The 20,792-nt window shown below is 34.1% G+C and overlaps 1 protein-coding gene across 1 annotated transcript; it reads left to right on the forward strand.

Annotated features, from left to right (window-relative positions):
• Positions 1 to 174: 174 nt before the first annotated feature.
• Positions 175 to 20,354, forward strand: c19h6orf136 (chromosome 19 C6orf136 homolog). The gene is made up of 7 exons (XM_056480064.1): positions 175 to 362; positions 5,987 to 6,231; positions 8,988 to 9,656; positions 12,435 to 12,523; positions 14,789 to 14,989; positions 15,075 to 15,144; positions 17,841 to 20,354. The coding sequence occupies exons 2-7, from the start codon at positions 6,133 to 6,135 to the stop codon at positions 17,982 to 17,984; spliced, it is 1,272 nt and encodes a 423-aa protein (XP_056336039.1). The 5' UTR covers positions 175 to 362; positions 5,987 to 6,132; the 3' UTR covers positions 17,985 to 20,354.
• The last annotated feature ends 438 nt before the right edge of the window (positions 20,355 to 20,792 follow it).

Genomic DNA, 20,792 nt, shown 5'->3' on the forward strand with positions numbered 1-20,792 from the left:
ATATAACAACAATAAATTATGCATTTTAACCTGACTAATCAATCAGAATTGCGTTTTAGACTTTTATTTTGAAAAGAAGAATCCTGACGGTAATGAGTGTGTGGCAGTATCACTTGTGAGCCGCTGGATGTCCCTCTAACAGGCGGATTCTGCTTCTAGAAGGTGTCGGGCGCACGCGCACTGACGCAGGCTGACGCTGGGCAAGGACACAAGGAGAGTGACATTTGTATAACGTTAACAAGAAACTCACATTCTTTCCTAAATCCCACATAAATTTGCGTCAGCCACATTTGGATACTCCCACACATCTCTGCACAGCGCACTGACGCTCAACAGCATCTCGTATGATTCACTGAGAACAGGTATGCATTTAATGTTTACAAGCAAATGCCATACAAAGGTATGAAGACTAACTGAAAAAATACTCTCTGTCCAACTTAAACGGGACACAAATGACGCTCTTATATCACTTTAGGAGATACTCAGTGGCTTATTTATGGTGTTCTCGTTTAGGAAGTAGTGTATGGTATATGTGAGCTCAGAGTTGACAGTGTTGATTTGTAAAGTGTGACCAAAGCGTGATGTGCTGCTTGTGATCACTGTAAAAACCTGCTACACAGTGACATTATTATATGATTTATAACATTAATACGAGATCGAAGGTAACCCAAACAGCAATATACTACACTTTTTATTCAGTGTTAATAGTTTAAATAGGAACTATGGGTTAGTTCACCCAGACATTACAAGCTAGTCACCATTTACTCACACATGCAGTTCTAAACCCGTTTGCCATTGAGGTAAAGTTGGTTTTAAGATTACACCCTTGTGGTTTAACCTTCTTAACCCTTTACTACCTACTCTACCAAATGGTTGACCATATTTTGACTGTTTTAAATATTGACTGAGTTAAAGGTTTACACTACACAGCATTGTTGGTTTACAAAATAATCAAACAAACATAATCCTTTTGCACTACTACACTTGATTTTGGTTTTATTGTAAAAACAAACAAACAAGAAAAGGTTAAATATAAGAATCAGAAATTTTTAAGGCATACTTAAAAAAAAATAAAGATGATTTAGTATTAAAAATGTTTTATTTTGATTATTTTTTAAATAAAATGATCTTACGCTTCATATTTTCAGATCATGTTTCACAGTATATATATTAATTCCGGTACTTTTACAATAAACTAAAATATCAACCTCTACCAAACGGTTGATATTTTAGAAATTATGGGATGTGTTGGAAAAAAATGCATTGAGTGTGTTAACTAGCGACATTAGGAGTTAAGAAATGCAATGCAAACATTTTTTTTTTTGTTGGTGGGGCAGTTAAAGGTAATGTCAGAAAAGCTTTCTTTGCAAATTCTAAATAGGCAAATCATATCATCAACCAATTACTATCAAAGTATAACATTGTTTAGTCAATTAAGTAGCACAGATGTTGTTTTCAAGTCACTCTTACATGCGATTAACAATATAGGAATCTTGTTATAAGTTGGCACTGAACAAATGTCCAAATATAAACCAAATTTTTCAAATTTTTTTCTTTTTTGTTGAACACAAAAGAAGATATTTTGAAGTATGTTGGAAACAGCAGCTATTTACATCCATAGTATGAACAAAAATAGTATGGAAGTCAATGGCTGCTGCTTCTCAACATAAAATTTAGGGCTGCGCTATATTGGAAAAATTTGACACTTTTAACTGGGTGCTCAGTCAAAACACAAAAGTGCAAATTATATATTCAAAAAGGCGGCAACACCAAAGCTCCAAAAATGCAAATGTATTAAATTAAAAAGGCTGACACAAAGCGTGTAACGTTTCGAGCGATGGCTCTTCATCAGACATGTTCATCACAGTTAGGTACTCCTTTTTGTACACTTCCAGATCACATGATCTCCTATTATCTCACAACAAGAAAAAAAAAAAAATAAATACACATTTATAAATTATACCACTTGGATATTCAAAGCGAAAAAATACAGAAACAAAAAATGCCTTTTCTTCAATAATTCTTTAATGTTTAATTAGGTGTTTGGGTACAGGTTTTTTTGGCTATTTTGTTGTATTTCCTTGTTATATTATGTATTCTATAATTTGTCATGCAATTTTACGTTTTGTTTCTGTATTTTCGGAGATCATGTGATCTGGAAGTGTACAAAAAGGAGCACCTTACTGTGATAAACACTACCTGATGAAGATCCGTGTGCTCGAAACATTACACGCTTTGTGTCAGCCTTTTTAATTTAATAAATTTGCATTTTTGGAGCTTTGGTGTTGCCGCCTTTTTGAATATAAAAATTTTACATTGCAATATTTCTTTTCTCTGCAATATATATTGCGATTAATAGAAAAGTAATTAAAATTGCCATTCAGAACCTATAATCGATTAAATTTTTTCCAGGACAATTTTTTCAATTACGTGTGTAGTCACATGACCCCGCTCTGTTAAAGGCTAAGGCTGATTCATACTTCTGCAGCCACTTTGCAGCCACATCTGATCTCTGGTCAAGTAGGACAATGGACCCATTCTCGAGCCTTTTTTTTTTTTGCACTATATTGTTGATGATTGGAAGCTGCTTTAGAAATGCCTTTGAGACGCCATATTTTCAATTACATTTAAAATAATTATTTACATTAAATTATTTGTTTGCAGAAGATGCAAGTAATGCACTGTTTAAAATATTATTTACAGGATGTGCAAGAGTTATTTTATTTAGAAGAGATTTTAGCTGATTTTCTACTTTTAATATGAAAAACATAGAAATTTTGTTTTCCAAAATTATTTAGGCAAAGTGTGTTTTATTTTCAGTTGTTCAGCGCTGATGTTTAATAAATAATCATAGATAGTAGATAGTGTGTGTTTCCTTCAATTATTTTAACATCAAATAATGCCACCTTCATTCAAAAATCTCTCATATAATCTAATGCTAATCACATAATCTAATATGTGAGCATATTTACTGTACAAAACTTGTCAGTGAACTCTAAGGGCAAAAAAAAAAAAAAAAAAAAATGGTCATTAATCGTAATCAAGTTAAAATGTTTAATTAACCGAGATTTTGATTTTAGGCCAAATCGCCCAGCCCTATGATATATTTAATATATTGCGATGGAATTTCACCAGATGACTTAAATAACTCTTTTTGCAAAGACTTTAGATTGATTTGGGATGATTTTATAGGGGAGTGAAAAAAACTATACTTTATTTGATCTATTATATACACATAATAAACAAAATACAGTCATAAATCAACACAATGGAGCAAGTATTAAAGTGAAATAAACCATGACACATGGTTTGGTCTGGGGAGGGTCTAACAGTATTTGGTTACAGAAATTAAATAATCAAATGTAAATTAACCATGCATTGTCTTAATCATATAAATTGTTCGTAAAAAATGATTCTTTATGCACTATTAAAATGCTTTAAACTTTCTTAATGTTCACACAGTCACTGGTCTTAAAAACACATGCAGATAATTAACTTTCACTCGATTATGCTAAAATTCTGCAGTCTCCACAAATCTCATGTGTTTGGTTCCTGGTCATCTATAATCCTAACTCAACATTGCATATCTTGTGATGTGACTATTGCGGACACACACATTGCGATATCGATGCTCAAACGATATATTGTGCAGCCATAATTAATATTCTAATGCATGTTAAAAAAAGAAGCAAACTCAAACCTGTTTAGAGCAAGCAGAGGGTTAGCAATTTAAAAAAAAAAAAAAGAAAAAAAAAAGTTCATATTCAGGTGAACTATGCCTTTAAGGTTTTGAGGCAGCTTAATTTGATGTATCCTTAAATGTAGCACCAAATTTAGACACTCAAAAATGCTTTTTAAAAATGTTTTGTGGCACTGTGATATTGCTTTTGCACCTTTTCCACTCAACACTTGCTGCTGCCAATCACACACACACACACACACACAAACAAACAAACTTAAGTGAGCTGCTGGCATAGATAATGTTTTCAGGCATTTAAATATGAAGAACACACATAATGCTTTCTAGGTAGGCAGCTCACTGTTTTACCAGACATTACTCTAGTTTATTTTCTCGGATATTACTGCCTCTCACATGTCATGTGATTCAGCAGTATGTGAGTTAAACAACTGGACTGTAAAGTGAGTGTAGGTTACTGTAGGTTATATGTAGCTTTGAGGTATGTTTAAGCTTTTGTTCTGTATTTGTATCTGTATATGTCTAAATTGGATCTAGTTTAAAACGAATGGTCCCCACTATTAAAAGGTGTACATAAGATATCAGTAAGATAGCATGCACTTTATTCCGCAAGAATACATTACATTCATAAAAAGTAGCAGCAATGTAAAATGTTACAAAACTGTTTAAAAAAAAAAAAAAAAAAAAAAAAAAAAAAAAAAAAATATATATATATATATATATATATATATATATATATATATATATATATATATATATATATATATATATATATATATATATATATATATATAAATTTTTTTTTTTTTTTTTTTTTTACAGAATCCTGAAAGAAAATGTATCACTTTCCACAAAAATGTAAAAAAAAAAAAAAAAATAGCAATTTATTATTGCCAATGTGGGAACAGCTTATTATGAAACATAACAATTAGACATTCCCTGAGCTTCCAATAGGTTGTCAATTGTCTTTATATGTTTGCATTTACAGGATTTGTATGGGATATGTATAGGATTACATTTTTGTGATTTAAAATTGAGAAGGAAGGAAGTAATGGAAGTAATGAAATGGAGGTAAAGCAACAAAAGAACAAAAAATATGTAAATCATGTGACAATCTCTCGTTAATCTAAAGTATGCAATTTATTTATTTTGAATAAAAGAGATCGAATAGAAAATAGATTCAAAAGAATTAGTATTCGAGGATCAGAGTTTTAGATACAATAAAAAAAAGGTCATAGAGAGTGTTACTACTGACTCCAAAAAAAGATCAATCTTAAGACAATTCTTAAGAAAATAAAAAAGACTTGATTGTCTTACTTGGTCAAGCATATTACACACAAGATTTGACGAGTTCAAATGCAAAAACCTCTAAATGCCATCTGAACTTTTTTTAAATGAGCATTTTAAGGACAATTTCACTTATGGCAAAGAATAAGTTATTTGCATGGTCTTTAAAGAAAAAAATCTATAATTTAAATGAATAATACACACATTTTATTCTTAATTTAAATATTTTTTATTAGTTTTCAGTATGCTTCTGCTTCATTCATTCATTCACTAAATAGCTGGTATTATATGTTCAAAGTAATTAAAAGCTAATTTTTTTCTGCTTTAGCATTTATTCGGAATAAGTAGTATAATTTTATTATAGATTTATATACAAACAACTAAATGAAGTTTTTAATTTACTTAATCATTCTTTTATGAGTGAAAAAGTATATAAAATATATATTGATAAAAATATGTATCAGGAATAACATTTTAAACCTACAAGAAAACAAAAGATAAAATATTATAGACCTAAAAACAAACTCAAACACTAATTTTAATTAAATAATTGCTAATTATTAATGCTTTATTGTTCATTTTAGGAATCAGAAAATACATATAAATTCTTATTCATGCCAGCAATAACATATTACAGGCCAAATAAACAAAAACAATTGAATAAATATTAGTTATTATTTTAAACAACAAAATGTTATTATAGGCCTATAAATAAATAAATGAATACATTGTCATTTTCAAATAAAATTTTCAATAAACCATTTATTTTATTATTAACAATAAAATAATACTTTATTATTAATTCAAATTAAATGACCATTTTATAAATAATTAAGGTTTTTTTCTTAATTTCTTTAAAATGCATCATTGATATAATTTATAAATGATAAAAAATCTTAGAGGTAAAAGTCATAGAGGAAAAAGAACAGCACATAATTACAATAATTTACATAATACACACAATTCAAAATTTTAAATGCTATTTCTCTGCCCTCTCTACAGGTTCTGAAGGACTGAATTTCAGCTGTGAATGAACGAGTAACCAGAAGCAGCGGTGGATGGGAGAGCGCACCTTTCCTGCTGTTTGAGTGGCTGGATGATGTCATCTTTCTGAGACTCATCGAGGTGTCCTCAGCACCCTGACTTGAATGGCTGTGTGCAGAGGGGGCGTCTCTCTTTGGGTGGGGTGTGTCAGGAACCATGGCGGCAGGCAACCAATGGCAAAACAGTGCTGGAATTTATGTCAGGTACACAAACTAATAATAATGTTTGGAAAAACCTCCGTTTGATTCATGTGGTGTGACCAGCATACCCTCAAGTTGTAAAATGTTATGTGGTGTAGATCCTCAAAATTTGTATGACATTTCATAAATAATAATTTATATTTGCAAAAAAAATACTTTTCATCGTAGAAGATATTAGGTGTGCATAAAATGATTTTTGGTAACCCTTTATTTTAAGGCACAGTTAAATGAATAGTGAGAATTATTACTTAAATTAATGCCGAGTTCAGACTGCATGATTTTAGCCCCGATTTGGACTCGCTGACAGGTTTTGAGAAATCGCTGACAAAAACCTGAAATCACAAGCAAATCGGTGCTCCTGAGTAACAATTACACAATGTGAACTATCAAGGACGCGATATGAGAGAATCGCCAATGAGCCGCCGACACCCGTGAGATATTTGGCATGCTACATATCTGAAGTTGTCAACGATTCAAATCATGCCGTGTGAAATGAGTTTTGACTGAAAATAACATCTGCCATTACCTTCAGCCAATGAGAGAGCTCCATCCACTAGTATGGGTACCTGCAGGCCAGTGTGAGGTTGGGGGAGAAGTCAAAAGCGCTCATTTTCAGTTTATTTGGACCCAAGAAATGGAGGAAAAACTAGTGGAAATTTGGCAGGAGCACCGTGTCATGACGTGTCATCTAAGCAATATCACAACCAGGTCAAAAAGTAAAAAAAAAAAGTTTAGGAGAAATGGCTCATTCTCTTCAAAGCCAGGTGAGCAAAAAAGGTACATTTTTAGAGCTAAAGTCTTCTTTTTCCATTGTGTAGTTAATAATGAACGATATATTACGTGACCTTGCATTGTTTTCATGTCACTTCTTGCGTTTGGTTATGAGATGTAGTTTGGACAAAGTTGTCTGCGATTCTTCCTATTTTAAAGTCATGCAGTGTGAAAACTCCTGTTGCCGATCCATACTACAGTGTAAACACAGCACCGACAGAACGTTACCCCAGATAGTCATGCAGTGTGAAAACATCTGTGACACGACTACTTTGAACATCATGCAGTCTGAACTCGGCATAAAGTGTTACTAGATTTTGGTTTTGGCTGATACTGATACCCAAATTTGTCACTTTCTGACTTTTTTTTTCTGACTTTCTGTATTGTAATTAAAATTTATCACCATTTTGATCAAATCCTAAATGAGCCAATAACTCATAACTATCGCATGCATCCACAAATTATTTTCAGTGAACATGAATTGGATCCATTTAACCTGATTATTATTCTTATCATCTAACAGACTATATTTTGTACACATTTTATTGTTTCAGCAAGTCTTTAATTAGTTTAAGTCTAAGAAAATAGGCTGGATTATGCAACAGACATTACATAGCTAAGTGGTCTAATGCAGTTATTTAACTTATTCTTTTCAGATGAAGACAGTTGGCTAGAAAATCAAATGTTTTAATTTCTTGTGATTGTAAATCAGAGTTATTCCTCCAAATATTGATTTCTTAACTCTTCTGAAGTTAAAACAGTGGTACTGTGTTGTCTTAACATTTTTATTATTTTATGTTGTGCAAAAATTATGTAAATATGAACATTTTTATTATATTATTAATCAGTAGTTTACAGAAAAAAATGTGAGTTTTACTCAAATGCATAACTATTAATCATAAATCCAGAGATATCAAGATACTTTTTAACAGTAATAATGAGAAAGGTTTCCAGACCAACAAAGGATTTCTGATGCATCATAGAATAAATAAAGTGGTGTGAAAAAGTATTTGCCCCTTATTATTTTTTGCTTTATGTTTGTCAAATCAAACAAATTTAGTTTGAAATAAAGGTTTTTATGTCTGGGTTTTGCAAGAGAAATTGAACTGTGGCATGACAAATCAGGTAAGTTATGCTTAAACGGAGAAGGGGGGGGGGGGGTGTTTGGGTAAACACTTTCACACAGGCCTATGCAGTTTTGGATTTTGTTTTCCCTTTCAAAACTGCATGATGTGTTTACTTGTAGGGATGTTCCGATCAGGTTTTTTTGCCCTGGAGTCCGAGTCATCTAAATTTGAGTATCTACTGATATTGAAACAAGATCTGATACTTCTATAATACATGAAGAAAAAAAGTATAAAGAAGATCCAGGATGTTCTTATTTTATTTATCGTTTTTGAGGTGCCTTATTAGGTTTGTTGTGTTAAATGTAGCCTCTTTCTTTCCACCTCTTGCAATCCCAAGTTTACATATCTTACAGTTTGCTATGGCAATGTTGTCGTCATTAACTTTATAATACCTCCAGACCGCAGACATACCAACGCTCTTCACTTCAAGCTGCTTCTGTGTTCTTCTTTGCTGGCATTTAACCTATAGCGTCTCTGCAACAAAGTGATGTCATGCCGCACACATTGCTGTTTCTGTGTGTTAGTAAAGAAAGAAGTCTAACTCTGTGCCACCGCATAACTATAGATAATCTAAAATAATGAGAATATATATTCAAGTCCTGATCAGGAGGTAATGTCCAATTCTGATCCAGTCTGAAACCGTGTGATCACTTGATCGGATCTGGGCATCCCTATTTACTTGTGTTATCTTTGCAATGAAACAAGAGAAATCAGGAAGGGGGCAAACACTTTTCACACCTCTATATAGACATAAGATATTTAAAGATGTGTATATATTTTCCCTTTAGATACTCCTGTCATTGACCAATGTGTGATTATCCTGTATGACCAATCTGTAATCATGCTCTGTCTGATTTGCAGACAACCGAGTTTCACTTAAATGACAACTGTAGGACCCTGAGCAGTGCATCATGGGCTTTGGCTCCTCCAAATAGTCTACGTTACCTGTCCATTAAACAGCCAGCCCTGTCCCATCCCTTCCACCATGCATGTCAGCCCAACCAATCAGCCAACCTTGAAGAAGAGGAATGGGAAGAGACCGTCAGCTTGCATGTCCTGTTCAAACCTGGAAGAAGCCATGTGGAGCACATGGTGGTGGAAGTGCCCTTTATTGGGCCCACCAAACTAAGCGAGCTCCTTGCTCTGGGGCCCAACAGACCTTTTGACTTGCTTTTTCCTTTAACCACTGTTGATGGAAGCAGGGAGGATGATATTAGCATTATTGGAAATGTAGGGACTAAGAAAAAGGAGCTGATGGAGTCTCCTTCTAGCTCCTTCAGGAGTCTCTTTGAGACTGAGGGCTGTCCTGCGCCATTTATGCTGGGATCTCGCTTCTTTTGCTTTCACTCCTCTGTTTCGGAGATCGGAAACACACCAGGAAAGGGACGGGATGAGTGGAGCTTCTATCCAGCCCTTCATGTCACACATTGCAGCCATGATGAGACTGGGAGAGTGGACAAGAGCTCCAGCCAGAGAGACATGGAGAATGAGGAGAAACTGGCCCTGATGCATGAGAAGCTGAGGGTGGAGGTAAGATCAGTTTACAGGGATAGTTTACTAAAATATGAAAATATGACTATAATTTAGTTATTTTACATCATCTAAATGTATTTTTTTGTCTTGAATAGACACTAAAGAAGATTTTGATGTGTTCCTTTGTGCTTTGAAAAATGCATCCTAAAGGCCCCGGCGTACTTCAAAAAAAGTTTTGATTTTTCATTTGAGGGCAAAAAGAAGTTTGAAAAGGCTGAACGGCGCCAAAAGTTTGTACAAACTCTTAGAAAATAGGAAGGGGTCGCATACGTGGTCCGACACACTTGAGTCCACCTCAGATATTCAACCTGACTTCAGTGTACTTTCAGTGTACTTTTGTATGGTGTAGCCCAACACAGGCTTGATTTCTGTCATTGAACATAATTTCAGCATATTTATTCATTTTTAACAAAGGTGGAACAATAAAACAGACAACCATGGGGAGTTTATTGCTTTATCATATGAAGTTGACCTTGTGATGCTGGACTTTGTTGACCCTTTTTGAAAGTTGTTGTTTTATGAATGTTTATTAAATAAATAGTGATAAACACTCACCAGACACTTTATTGGGTCCAACTGCTCGTTGACGCAAATTTCTAATTAGCTAATCACTTGGCAGAAACTCAATGCATTTAGGCATGCAGACATGGTCAAGATGATCTGCTGTTCAAACCACAAAAGAGAAAATATCCAGTGAGCAGCAGTTCTTTGGGTGCAAATGCCTTGTTGATGCCAGAGTTCAGAGAAGAATGGCCAGACTGGTTTAAGCTACAGTAACTCAAATAACTGAGGTATGCAGACAAGCATTTCTGAAAGCACAACATATCGAACCTTGAGGCAGATGGGCTACAGCAGCAGAAGACAACACTAGGTTCCTCTCCTGTCAGCTAAGAACAGAAAACTGAGGCTATTATTCACACAGGCTCACCAAAACTGGACAATAGAAGATTTGAAAAACGTTGCCTGGTCTGATGAGTCTCGATTTCTGCTGCAACATTCGGATGGTAGGGTCAGAATTTGGTGTCAACAACATAAAGGCATGGAGCAATCCTCCCTTGTATAAACAGTTCAGGCCGGTGGTGGTGTTGTAATAGTGTGGGGGATATTTTTTTGGCAAACTTTAGGGCTATTAGTACCAATTGAGCATCCTGTCAACGCCACAGCCTACCTGAGTATTGTTGTTGACCATGTCCATCCCTTTATGACCACAGTGTACCCATCTTTTGATGGCTACTTCCAGCAGGATAACGCGCCATGTCATAAAGCATGAATCATCTCAGACTGGTTTCTTGAACATGACAATGAGTTAACTGTACTCGAATGGCCTCCACAGTCACCAGATCTCAATCCAATAGAGCACCTTTGGGATGTGGTGGAACAGGAGATTCACATCATGGATGTGCAGCCGGCAAATCTGCAGCAACTACGTGATGCTATCATGTCAATATGGAGCAAAATCTCTGAGGAATATTTGCAGTACCTCGTTGAATCTATGCCATGAAGAAATAAGGCAGTTCTGAAGGCAAAAGGGGGGTCTAACCTGGTACTAGTAAGCTGTACCTAGTAAAGTGGCTAGTGAGTGTCATTATAATTTTTCACATACAGTTTTTATTTATTTTTTTTTTTTTTAAGAAAATAGAATATTTTAAGCACAGCTGTGTTAACTGTATTAGTCTGGCCTTCTAAAAGTGCCCCAGTGTCTAATGTGGCGTGTTGGGAAAATTAATTGCCCACCCCTACTCCAGTGTATTCATGCGACTTGTTGTTTTGGATGTTGTTCTCCTGTCTGACCCTCACTGAATGAGAAACACATCAGATGGAAGAAAAGAAGGCGGAGTTTCAGAACACACTAACTGATTGCGTTATTTCCATATTCCAATAGTTACTTAAAAGTGTTTAGGAGCCAAAACAAGCTCCCCCAAAAGTTCACGATAGTGAGCTGTTTTGCCAAAACACTCTCAAAAAAAGAACTTCGTTACGGTCGGATTTTGTTCGGAATGATGTCATTTTGTTTGTTTAATTGAATTTGCAGTATACTGGGGCCTTAAAGTGAAGCAAATATTTTTAAAGTTTGCAAAAAAACACACAAACAAAGGTGAAATAGGTGCGTTTCCATCAAGTTGTTGAAGCAGCAATCTGTAGTATTGGTAACCTAGCAACCAACAATAAACAAAGCAAGCATAAAAGAGACTGCTGTTTAATCACGTGGGTGTAATGTTCGCTACGTCCTAGTTTATTCTGCAAATATATTTCCATCTCCTGTTATTTTTACATGTTCATTAATGTTTTTCACACAAGTACAAATCTGCCTCAATCAATCATAATAATTTTTTTATTATTTTTTGTGCAAATTAAGAAAATTTTATTCAAAATTTGGCATTTCCATCAATCGTTTGTCATACAGTATACTTTAAAATGCGCATTTAGGTGGAAACTCAGCTAATGGCTATGAGCACCTTGAGAGTCAAACAGGCAAAACTAAATGAATACCCATGCTTCCTTATTATACATTGAGGTCTTATGAAGTGAAATGATGGGTCTGCACAAGAAACTGAGTATTACTTACAATATAAACCAGACATTCAGCAAATAGTATTCAGCGTGTATATATTGTAATTGGGGCAGAATTTCTGTTTTCAGTATTGTTTAAGCTAATGCATTTATGTTTACTACATCTTTATCAGTTTTCATTGTTGATTTCAAAAATGTTATATAGAGGCATTCAGTATTCACTGTAATCTTGATTAATAGCTTATGTTCTGCGTTGTGTTTCAGCTGCCCAGATTCTTTAGGAAAAATCATGACTACAGCATATACTCTGAAGATGTTGAGTTCATCAATGGTCTTCTGAACACCAAGACAAGGTAAATGGTTTCTATATGCTTTTTATTTTTTAGATTTTAGGTCCTAGGGTCATTTATACTTGCCGTCACTGTCACTTACTACACAGTGACTGTTGTTCACATTTTGTTGGTTACACACTGCCAATAAATGGGTGTGGTAAACCCAGGAATTGATAACAACTTGTGTTTGCAGCTAATAAAGCAGTCAACAAAGCTTGCGTGGAAAACATTCATCATATTTTAATAATATATATTTTTTAAATTAATAAATTTTTGTGAGGGGAAAAAAAAGTTTCAAACTTTATCTTTTGATAGTGTTTTGTTTGTAAAAAAAACCCATAAAATACTATAAATATGTTGATTTGAAGACATTGTTTTTATTTAGTTTGATAACATCAAAACATTTTTTAAAATAAATTTGAATAAATATTTAGATTGTTTCAAAATGTTTTGTTTAAATGAACACTTTTGTAAGCAAATCGTAAAGGCATTTTGCGAGCACAACAATCAATATTTGTTTTGACTTTTTAAATGAAAAAGATTTTTCCCAAGCATATAAAAAAAAGGTTTGCAAACATGACATTTGTTTCCTCAAGTTCATTTTCAATCTTTTTTTGTGGCTTATTGAAATTGTTTGAAAATACTTAAAAGAAAAATTCCAAGCAAAATATTTGACAAACAAAATGTTTTAAAGGGCACCTATGATAGAAATCATCTTTTGTAAGCTGTTCGGACAGGACTGTGTGTAGGTATAGTGTGTCCACAGTCATATTGGAGTGAAAAAAACAATAAGTATCTTTTTTTTTTTTTTTTTTTTTTAATGTCCTGACGTTAAAATAGGATCCAAATCCCTCCCATTTTGAGGCCCACCACAGCGTGACAAAGGAGTGTGGTTTCCCCGCTCACAAATTGATTGACAGTTGCGTATTAACTTGTGTCCGTAGTAACGCGCATAATCCTATCAACAAGACAGGACATGCGCAAAGCAACCGGGAATAAAAGATCTGTTCAGCTCTCTGTGATCATCAATCATCATCAAATGTGATCAAGAATGGGTGTTACAAGTTTAAAACAGTCCAGGTTTGTAATGATTTACAGCAATTTTAGCAGCTTTACGTTATTACCACAGCCACGTGTCAGTACAATTATAAAAGAAGACGCTTCAGTCCCGGTTTGTGGATGTTTAATCAGTGCAAAAACAGTGCAACGTTAAACGCGCACACTGTGTGTGTGTGCGTGAACTTAAACTTCCTTCATATCTGTCACTAGCTATGTTTCCATCCACCTATTTTTATGCGCATTTCGCATATGCGCATAAAAAAACGGTTGATGGAAACGCCATGATGCGCATCAATTTTGAAAATGCGCATAAGTTTATTATATTATAGTAGGATAAGTTTATTATAACTGAGTAGGATAAACTTTTTATTCGATAAGAAAAGATACGCATAAACTACGATGGAAACACTTTTACCGCACAAATTCCAGTGTGCGCATTAAAAAAGGTCATGTGATTTTGTTATATGAGATCATGTGATGATGAAAAATGTGTGTAAATGGACAAACCAGCAGGCTGAGCACACTGTAAAACCTGAAATGTTGTTTTGGTCATTCTAAAACGCCTTTCCATTTAAGTATTAGTGTTATTATATTATTAATGACCTTCAGAATCAAGAGCGTCTGTGCTCTGCATCTCACCTTCAAACGCCACTGCGCGTTCAGGATTGCCTTCTGAGGCGCAAGTCATTTATTAAATGAAGAAAAGATTGACGCAGCTTCTACTGCAGCAAATTCAGTTTTTACTGTTGATATTTAGCGGCAGTTGATCAGGAAGGGACGATTTTGTTCGCTTAGACTCGGATGGAAACGCTGCTTCATTCGCATGTCTTTTATGCGATAATCCAGTTTTGTGCATAAAGTTAATTCTCATTTTGGATGGAAACAAAGCTACTGTGCTGTTTATCTGACACAGCTGAGGTGGAGATTGAGGCACACTCCGACAGCAGCAAATTCCAATATTCTGAAAGGTCTAATAAATAATCTGATGCGTGTTTTGAGTTGAAACTTTACAGACACATTCTGGAGACACCAAAGACGTCTCTTAAATCTGGAAAAAAAGGGTAAAATAGGAGCTCTTTAACACTCGGTTCAAAAATGTTTTGAGGAAAAACAACTCATTGGTGTTTGTTTGCTAATTACATAGGTTAAAAACAACTACTGTAGAATGACTGGTGTTGGTTACTTTTCGAATCTGCGCTTCTGATCTAATGATTTTGAATCTTCTAGGGGTCGTGTGGTGTACCAGCTGACTCTGACTCTTTGGAGATTGATGTGTCTCTTCTACTATGCGGAGGCTCAGCTGGAAGTGTTGAAGCTGACCAAGCATCCAGAAGACTGCTCCATCAAAGCTCGCTGGAGAGTCAAAGGCCTGCCCTTCCACTCCATTCTGGTGTTTTTCTATAAGAAAGACAAGAATCACCTCTACAGGTGAGACATGCAGTGACAACCTGCCAGAACTATGCCGTGTGCTCATCTTCGTGTAATCTGATTTCTTTTTTTTTTTATCTGCCAGAACATATGATGCATTCTCCACCTTCTACATTGGAGCTGATGGACGAATACATTGCCATAAAGTTGAAAAGGTTTGCTTGAAACTGCATTTAATTGATCATATTTTCATATTTTTAAGCACACAACCCTATCCTGACTTGCTGAACAGCTGGAAAATGCTGCACAGACAAACATAACCAAAACTTATTTCATACCAACGAGATTTTTCAGTGAGTGGAGCTGCTCAAAAATAAGCTCCAAGCTACCAATAGACGTTGTTTGTGGTTAAAACGCTCATTTAAAGGCATTATAGCATTTAAAACCTGTCTGATTATGATATTTATACAATTTGTAGCATTTCTGTTGAATTATGACAAAGCTTGTTGTTTTCGAGTAATAAATTAAGAGTATTGGTATATTAAATAGTTAAAGTCATCACAAATTTGAGATGTTTCGTATATTACACATTGTGTTCACAATAATTACACAATTATTAGTCTGTGAATTTATTTCTGTTTAGAGACATACACTGGACTTTTTGAAAATCATACTTAAATCATACTTTGATAATCTGTTTAAGTGTAATTTTGCAAGACAACATCTACGAAAAATCAACATTTTAATTTTAACTCCAATTATTCTCCATATGGTCCAAATGTTCTCCAAATATATTTGTTAACTTGAACAAACGATTAGTAATACATTTAGTAATCCATTTAGTACGGTATTTGTTCAACGTTGTTAATGTTAGGTAATGGCATTTCAATTAAATGACGGTGCTTGATGTTAACTCATGGTGCATTAACTAATGGTAATATGCATAACACTGGATTTTAAAAATGCATTAGTTAATGTTGAATTGTCATTAATAAATACTTTACAGGATCAGTTATTTACTAATGAACCATTATTCTAAAATGTTACCATCCTATTGGGTACAGATTTGTAGGAGATTAAGTATTGGGTTTAATATATGATGTGATCTCGATGCTCTTAATCTTTTGTTAGGTGTTGCTGATAATAATTTAAAGAGTTAAACAAAATAAAAAAATATATAAGAATTTTTTTTTTTACATTTTGTGCATGATACATGACCTCAACAAATTACAACATTAACTTTTGAATTATTACAATGATCCATAAACGGAAGAAAAATGATGAATAAATACAGTAAATAATTTAGAAGCAAATAAATGATAGCGATTAAAAAATAAATAAATAAACAGTATTAAATCAATTTAAAAAAATGAATAAAATATATTTATCTATAAGTGCTCAGTTTTAAGGATCAAGAGAGTTAGCCAGCAGATAATCATATTTCATGTATGTTTTTGCAAAACCTTGGTAGCTCACTAGAAACCCTGGTTAACTTGTGTATTTTGGTTTATTTTTATTTAAATCTTTCTTTTATTTAATCATTGCATTTATTTATTTGACTATTTACTGTTTTTTTTAGTAACACTTTAGAATAATGGTCCAGTAGTTAATGTACAGCGGGAAAAATAAGTATTGAACATGTCATGTTTTTTCCTGGGAATAATATTTCTTAAGGAGCTGTTGACCTGGAATTAAACCAGATTTTGGTAAAAACCCAAACCTAAAAATAAAACAAAACAAATCTGAAAATAGTTATCTTTAATAACGATGAAATAACACAAGAAAAAAGTACTGAACTACTAAAATGTATTTAATACTTTATATAAAAGGCTTCTTAAATGATGGCAGCTTAAAGACGCCTCTCATATGGAGAATAAAGTCACGTGAATTGCTCAGGTGTGAGTTTTTCACAGACTTCAACAGAGTGTAAAAATCTTGATGGTTCTGTGGGTCTCACCTATCAAGTCTGATCTTTAATTACTATTCTCTATTGGATTTAAATCAGGTGATTGGCTGGGCCACTCTACAGCTTGATTTTCAGACATCTTTCTCTGAAAGCATTTGAGAGTTTCCTTGGCTGTTTTATGGATCAATGTCTTGCTGAAATATCCACTCTGGTTTCATCTTCATCATCCTGACAATGTAGATGTTGAACTGAAGCAGCTAATATTCATTCACAATGACCAAGAGCAGAGGGTTGCTGAAGAACTACTGAGAGATTTCAGCTGCTGTCTGAGCTTTCACTGCCTTTCTACACCTCCCTTTCTTCATGTGTTCAATATTTTTTTCCTTGCATTATTTCATTTAATTACACAGAACTTAATTTGTAAACTAATAAGATTTGTTTTCTTTTCACATATGTATTTCTTTGATTGTTACCAACATCAGGTGGAAATTTCAAGTCAACAGCACCTTTAGAATTATGTTTTCGGAGAAAAATGGTGACGAGTTCAATACTTATTTCCTCCGCTGTATATACTAACATTGATTAAGTATGAATAATCTTGTAAAGTATTTATTAATCACAGTTCAACATCTACTAATGCATTATTAAAATCCAAAGTTGTGCTTGTTAACATTAGTTAATGATGAGTTAGCATGAACTAACGTTATTTAAATTGTATAACATTAACTAATGTTGCCAAAGATGAATAAATACTGTAATAAATGTATCACTAATTCTTTAGGTTAGTAATTACATTAACTAATAGACCATTTTATTATTGTCTTCCTCTTATAAGCTGCAGTTTATGTTGTAAGGATCATACTATGATTTTGAGGAATATGCTGGTTGTGATCATCGGTTATTTTTATTTATTTTTAAATTTGTTTCGTTAAAATTAAGGCAAAAATAGAGCCAATAAAAGCAAAACTGTACCTGTAATATTACCGTTTATTTCTGTTTATCCAGGTAATGGAGGCTCGTCCACCTCTGCTGCCCAAAGTGGCTTCAATGCTTGGCGGGGCTCTGGTGGCCCTGGGCATTCAGGAACACCGTCCCGCTCTCAACCTGCTCCCACTCCTGCTGTCCTCCCTCCGACAGGCCCGGGCCTGAGCCGAGAACCTGCGCTGATTGGTCACACCATTAAAAAGACTGTAAAAGATGTGGCGCTCTGTTATGTGGGTTGAGTAAATAAGATGTTGGTAACCAATTCTTGGTGGAAAAAAAACAAGACGGAACGTGCTTAAACTGATCTCACTTGAAAACAATCTTCTAATTTCCATTATATGAATATCACCAACCTGATATCATATTTGGTTTGGATTGTGATAGGATTCAGAGCCTATAGTTAAGAATAAACCCCACTATTAGCCCATTGTCTGAGCCATTGTTAGCTAAGAGGTTAACTAGTGCACAACAAATAGGTTTTGATGAGCCTGTACATTAACGTACAGCTGGATTCAGAGCTGTCTGTAAATATATTCAGGCTTCAGGAAAGGTTTGAAGTTTGTAAGAAGTCAAGTGGTGATCTAATAGGAATTGGTCATGGGATGATATTTAAAGAGATAGCGCAGCCAAAAATGAAGATTTACTGTTCGTTTACCCTAAGGAAATCCAAAAGACTTGAACTTTTGAAGTGATATCTTATGAAGTGATTCTGAAGTGACATTATTACTTTATATAGGCCTGTATATGTCCTATTGACTCTCAAAACTGCTAGGAACAATTGATTTCGGCTGGAAACTTTAAAGGAACACTCTTCTTTTTGGAAATAGGTTCATTTTACATCTCCCGTAGAGTTAAACATTCGAGTTTTGCCCATTCAGCTGATCTCCATGTCTGGCGGGAGCACTTTTAGCTTAGCTTAGCATAAATCATTGATTCGGATTGGACCGTTAGCATATGTCTGAAAATATGTTTTTATAATGTTCATATTTAAAGTTTGACCCTTCTGTAGTTACATTGTGTACTAAGACTAACAGCAAAGTTGCTATTTTCTAGGCCGTTATGGCTTGGAACTATACTTGCAATGCTGTTATTTAGCTGGGGACTGTTTTTTTTTTTTTTTGCCTGCTCCAGCAGTGGTACAGCAGCAAAGTTCCTTACAATATTAGAATGAGAGTATAGTTCCTATCCATATAAGCCTAGAAAAAAAACAACCTTTCATTTTCCAATGGTCATACAATATGGCTACAGAAAGTCAAGCTTTAAATAGGAACATTATTCAAACTCTTTAGTCTAATGCTAATGGTCTAATCTGAATTAATGATCTATGCTAAGCTAAGCTAAAAGTGCTCCTGCCAGACCTGGAGAATGACTGAATGGAATCAAAAATGATAAAACAACTGTTTAACTCTAGGAGGGTCATAAAATGAGCCTATTTAAAAAAAACAAAACAAAACGTAGAGTGTTAGTTAAATGTTCTACAGAAAAGTTGGATCGTCTTAGGATAAGCAAATTTTCATTGATGTTTGCGCTATCACTTTAAGAGCTCATCAGCTTACATTGTAATAATTATATTTTTGTATTTATACATTCAGCTTTCATCAGTTAATTTAAAAGTCAAAAAGACGTTTTGTTTAGTAGCAGAAGTCAACGGAAGTCTGAAAGTTTGCTGCCTTTTTCATGACCTTTAAGGGAAAGTGATGCCAGGGACTGCCTTTGAGAGTTTAGTTTTATGTCTGCAGACTTGTTCATGCTTATTTGTATTGTTTTCAGTGTGTAACAAGGGTAATGGAATAAGTTATTAACCAGTTTATCTCCCCGCATCTTCTGCATTGCCAAATCTATATTGGTTTTAGATAAAACGCCATGCCGTCCATCAGTTAAAGCACTCTCAAAGGGATACTTCACCACGAAATGATTATTCTGTCATTGTTTACTTGCCAACAACCTGACGTGATAAAATACAGTATTTTAAAGAATGTTGGAAACTAAATCATCGACACTAACCTTCATCATCCTCAATCGCTACCGTCAGCGTTGGATAACAACATTAAACATTCGTGGAATCGAGGTGGAGTATATTGGTGACGTTCATTTTGGGTGAAATAAATCCACGTTTATTTTTTCAAAGGTAAAATTCTTTCAAATATGTTCAAGGTTGCGTTTGCGGACTCTGGGTTGTTTTTCTCCACGTTGATCATTTGCTCAATATTTGATTGTCGGATCATAACGCACCACAATCTGTTTCAACAAGTATCGTCAATTGCTTTAGGTTCCTGTAATAAAAGTCATAGAGCAGTTTAATGGACTTCCTGTGTCACAAAGTAGTCAGAACTCATCTCTGTCTCCAGTGCTTGTGCTTTTAGATCAACCAAGCATGAAACGTTGTCACTCTGCAAAGAGTCTGAATCTGTTGAGGGTTTCATGTCAAACAAACATGGCTGTGGGTTCGTTGTTCTGGTGTGATCATTTCTGAGCTATTACCACCCCAAAATACTGTGTGAATATGTGGCAAATAAACGCATACTGACATCGATATGTTTGGTCTCTCTGTTGCAGGAATATTTAGATCATCTGGTTTGGTTTATTGAGGCTCAAACACAAAAAAAAAAAATTAAGAGAAATTCCCAAAAGGTTTAATTTCATGACCAAAAAATGTGGCTCAGTTAAAAAAAATTAAGATTAACACGTCTTAAATTAATGTTTTTTTTGTTTGTTTTTTTCTGGAATGATAGTGTCTTTATTAGGTAATTAAAACACATTTTGTTCTCAAAAATTAATGACATTGAAGATGAATGAGTTTATTCTCAACATTTTGACACTTTTCTTGAGATTCAACTTTTTTTTTTTTAACGAAAATTAATGGATTTTTTCCCCTCTGAATTCAACAAGCTAATTCTCAATGTTTTATTCCGACATTTTTATAACTCAAAAATGAAATGGATGAGTTATTAAAAAAAAAAACACCCCCCTTAC

The sequence above is a fragment of the Danio aesculapii genome, chromosome 19 (genome assembly GCF_903798145.1).
Source record: "Danio aesculapii chromosome 19, fDanAes4.1, whole genome shotgun sequence".
NCBI lineage: Eukaryota > Metazoa > Chordata > Actinopteri > Cypriniformes > Danionidae > Danio > Danio aesculapii.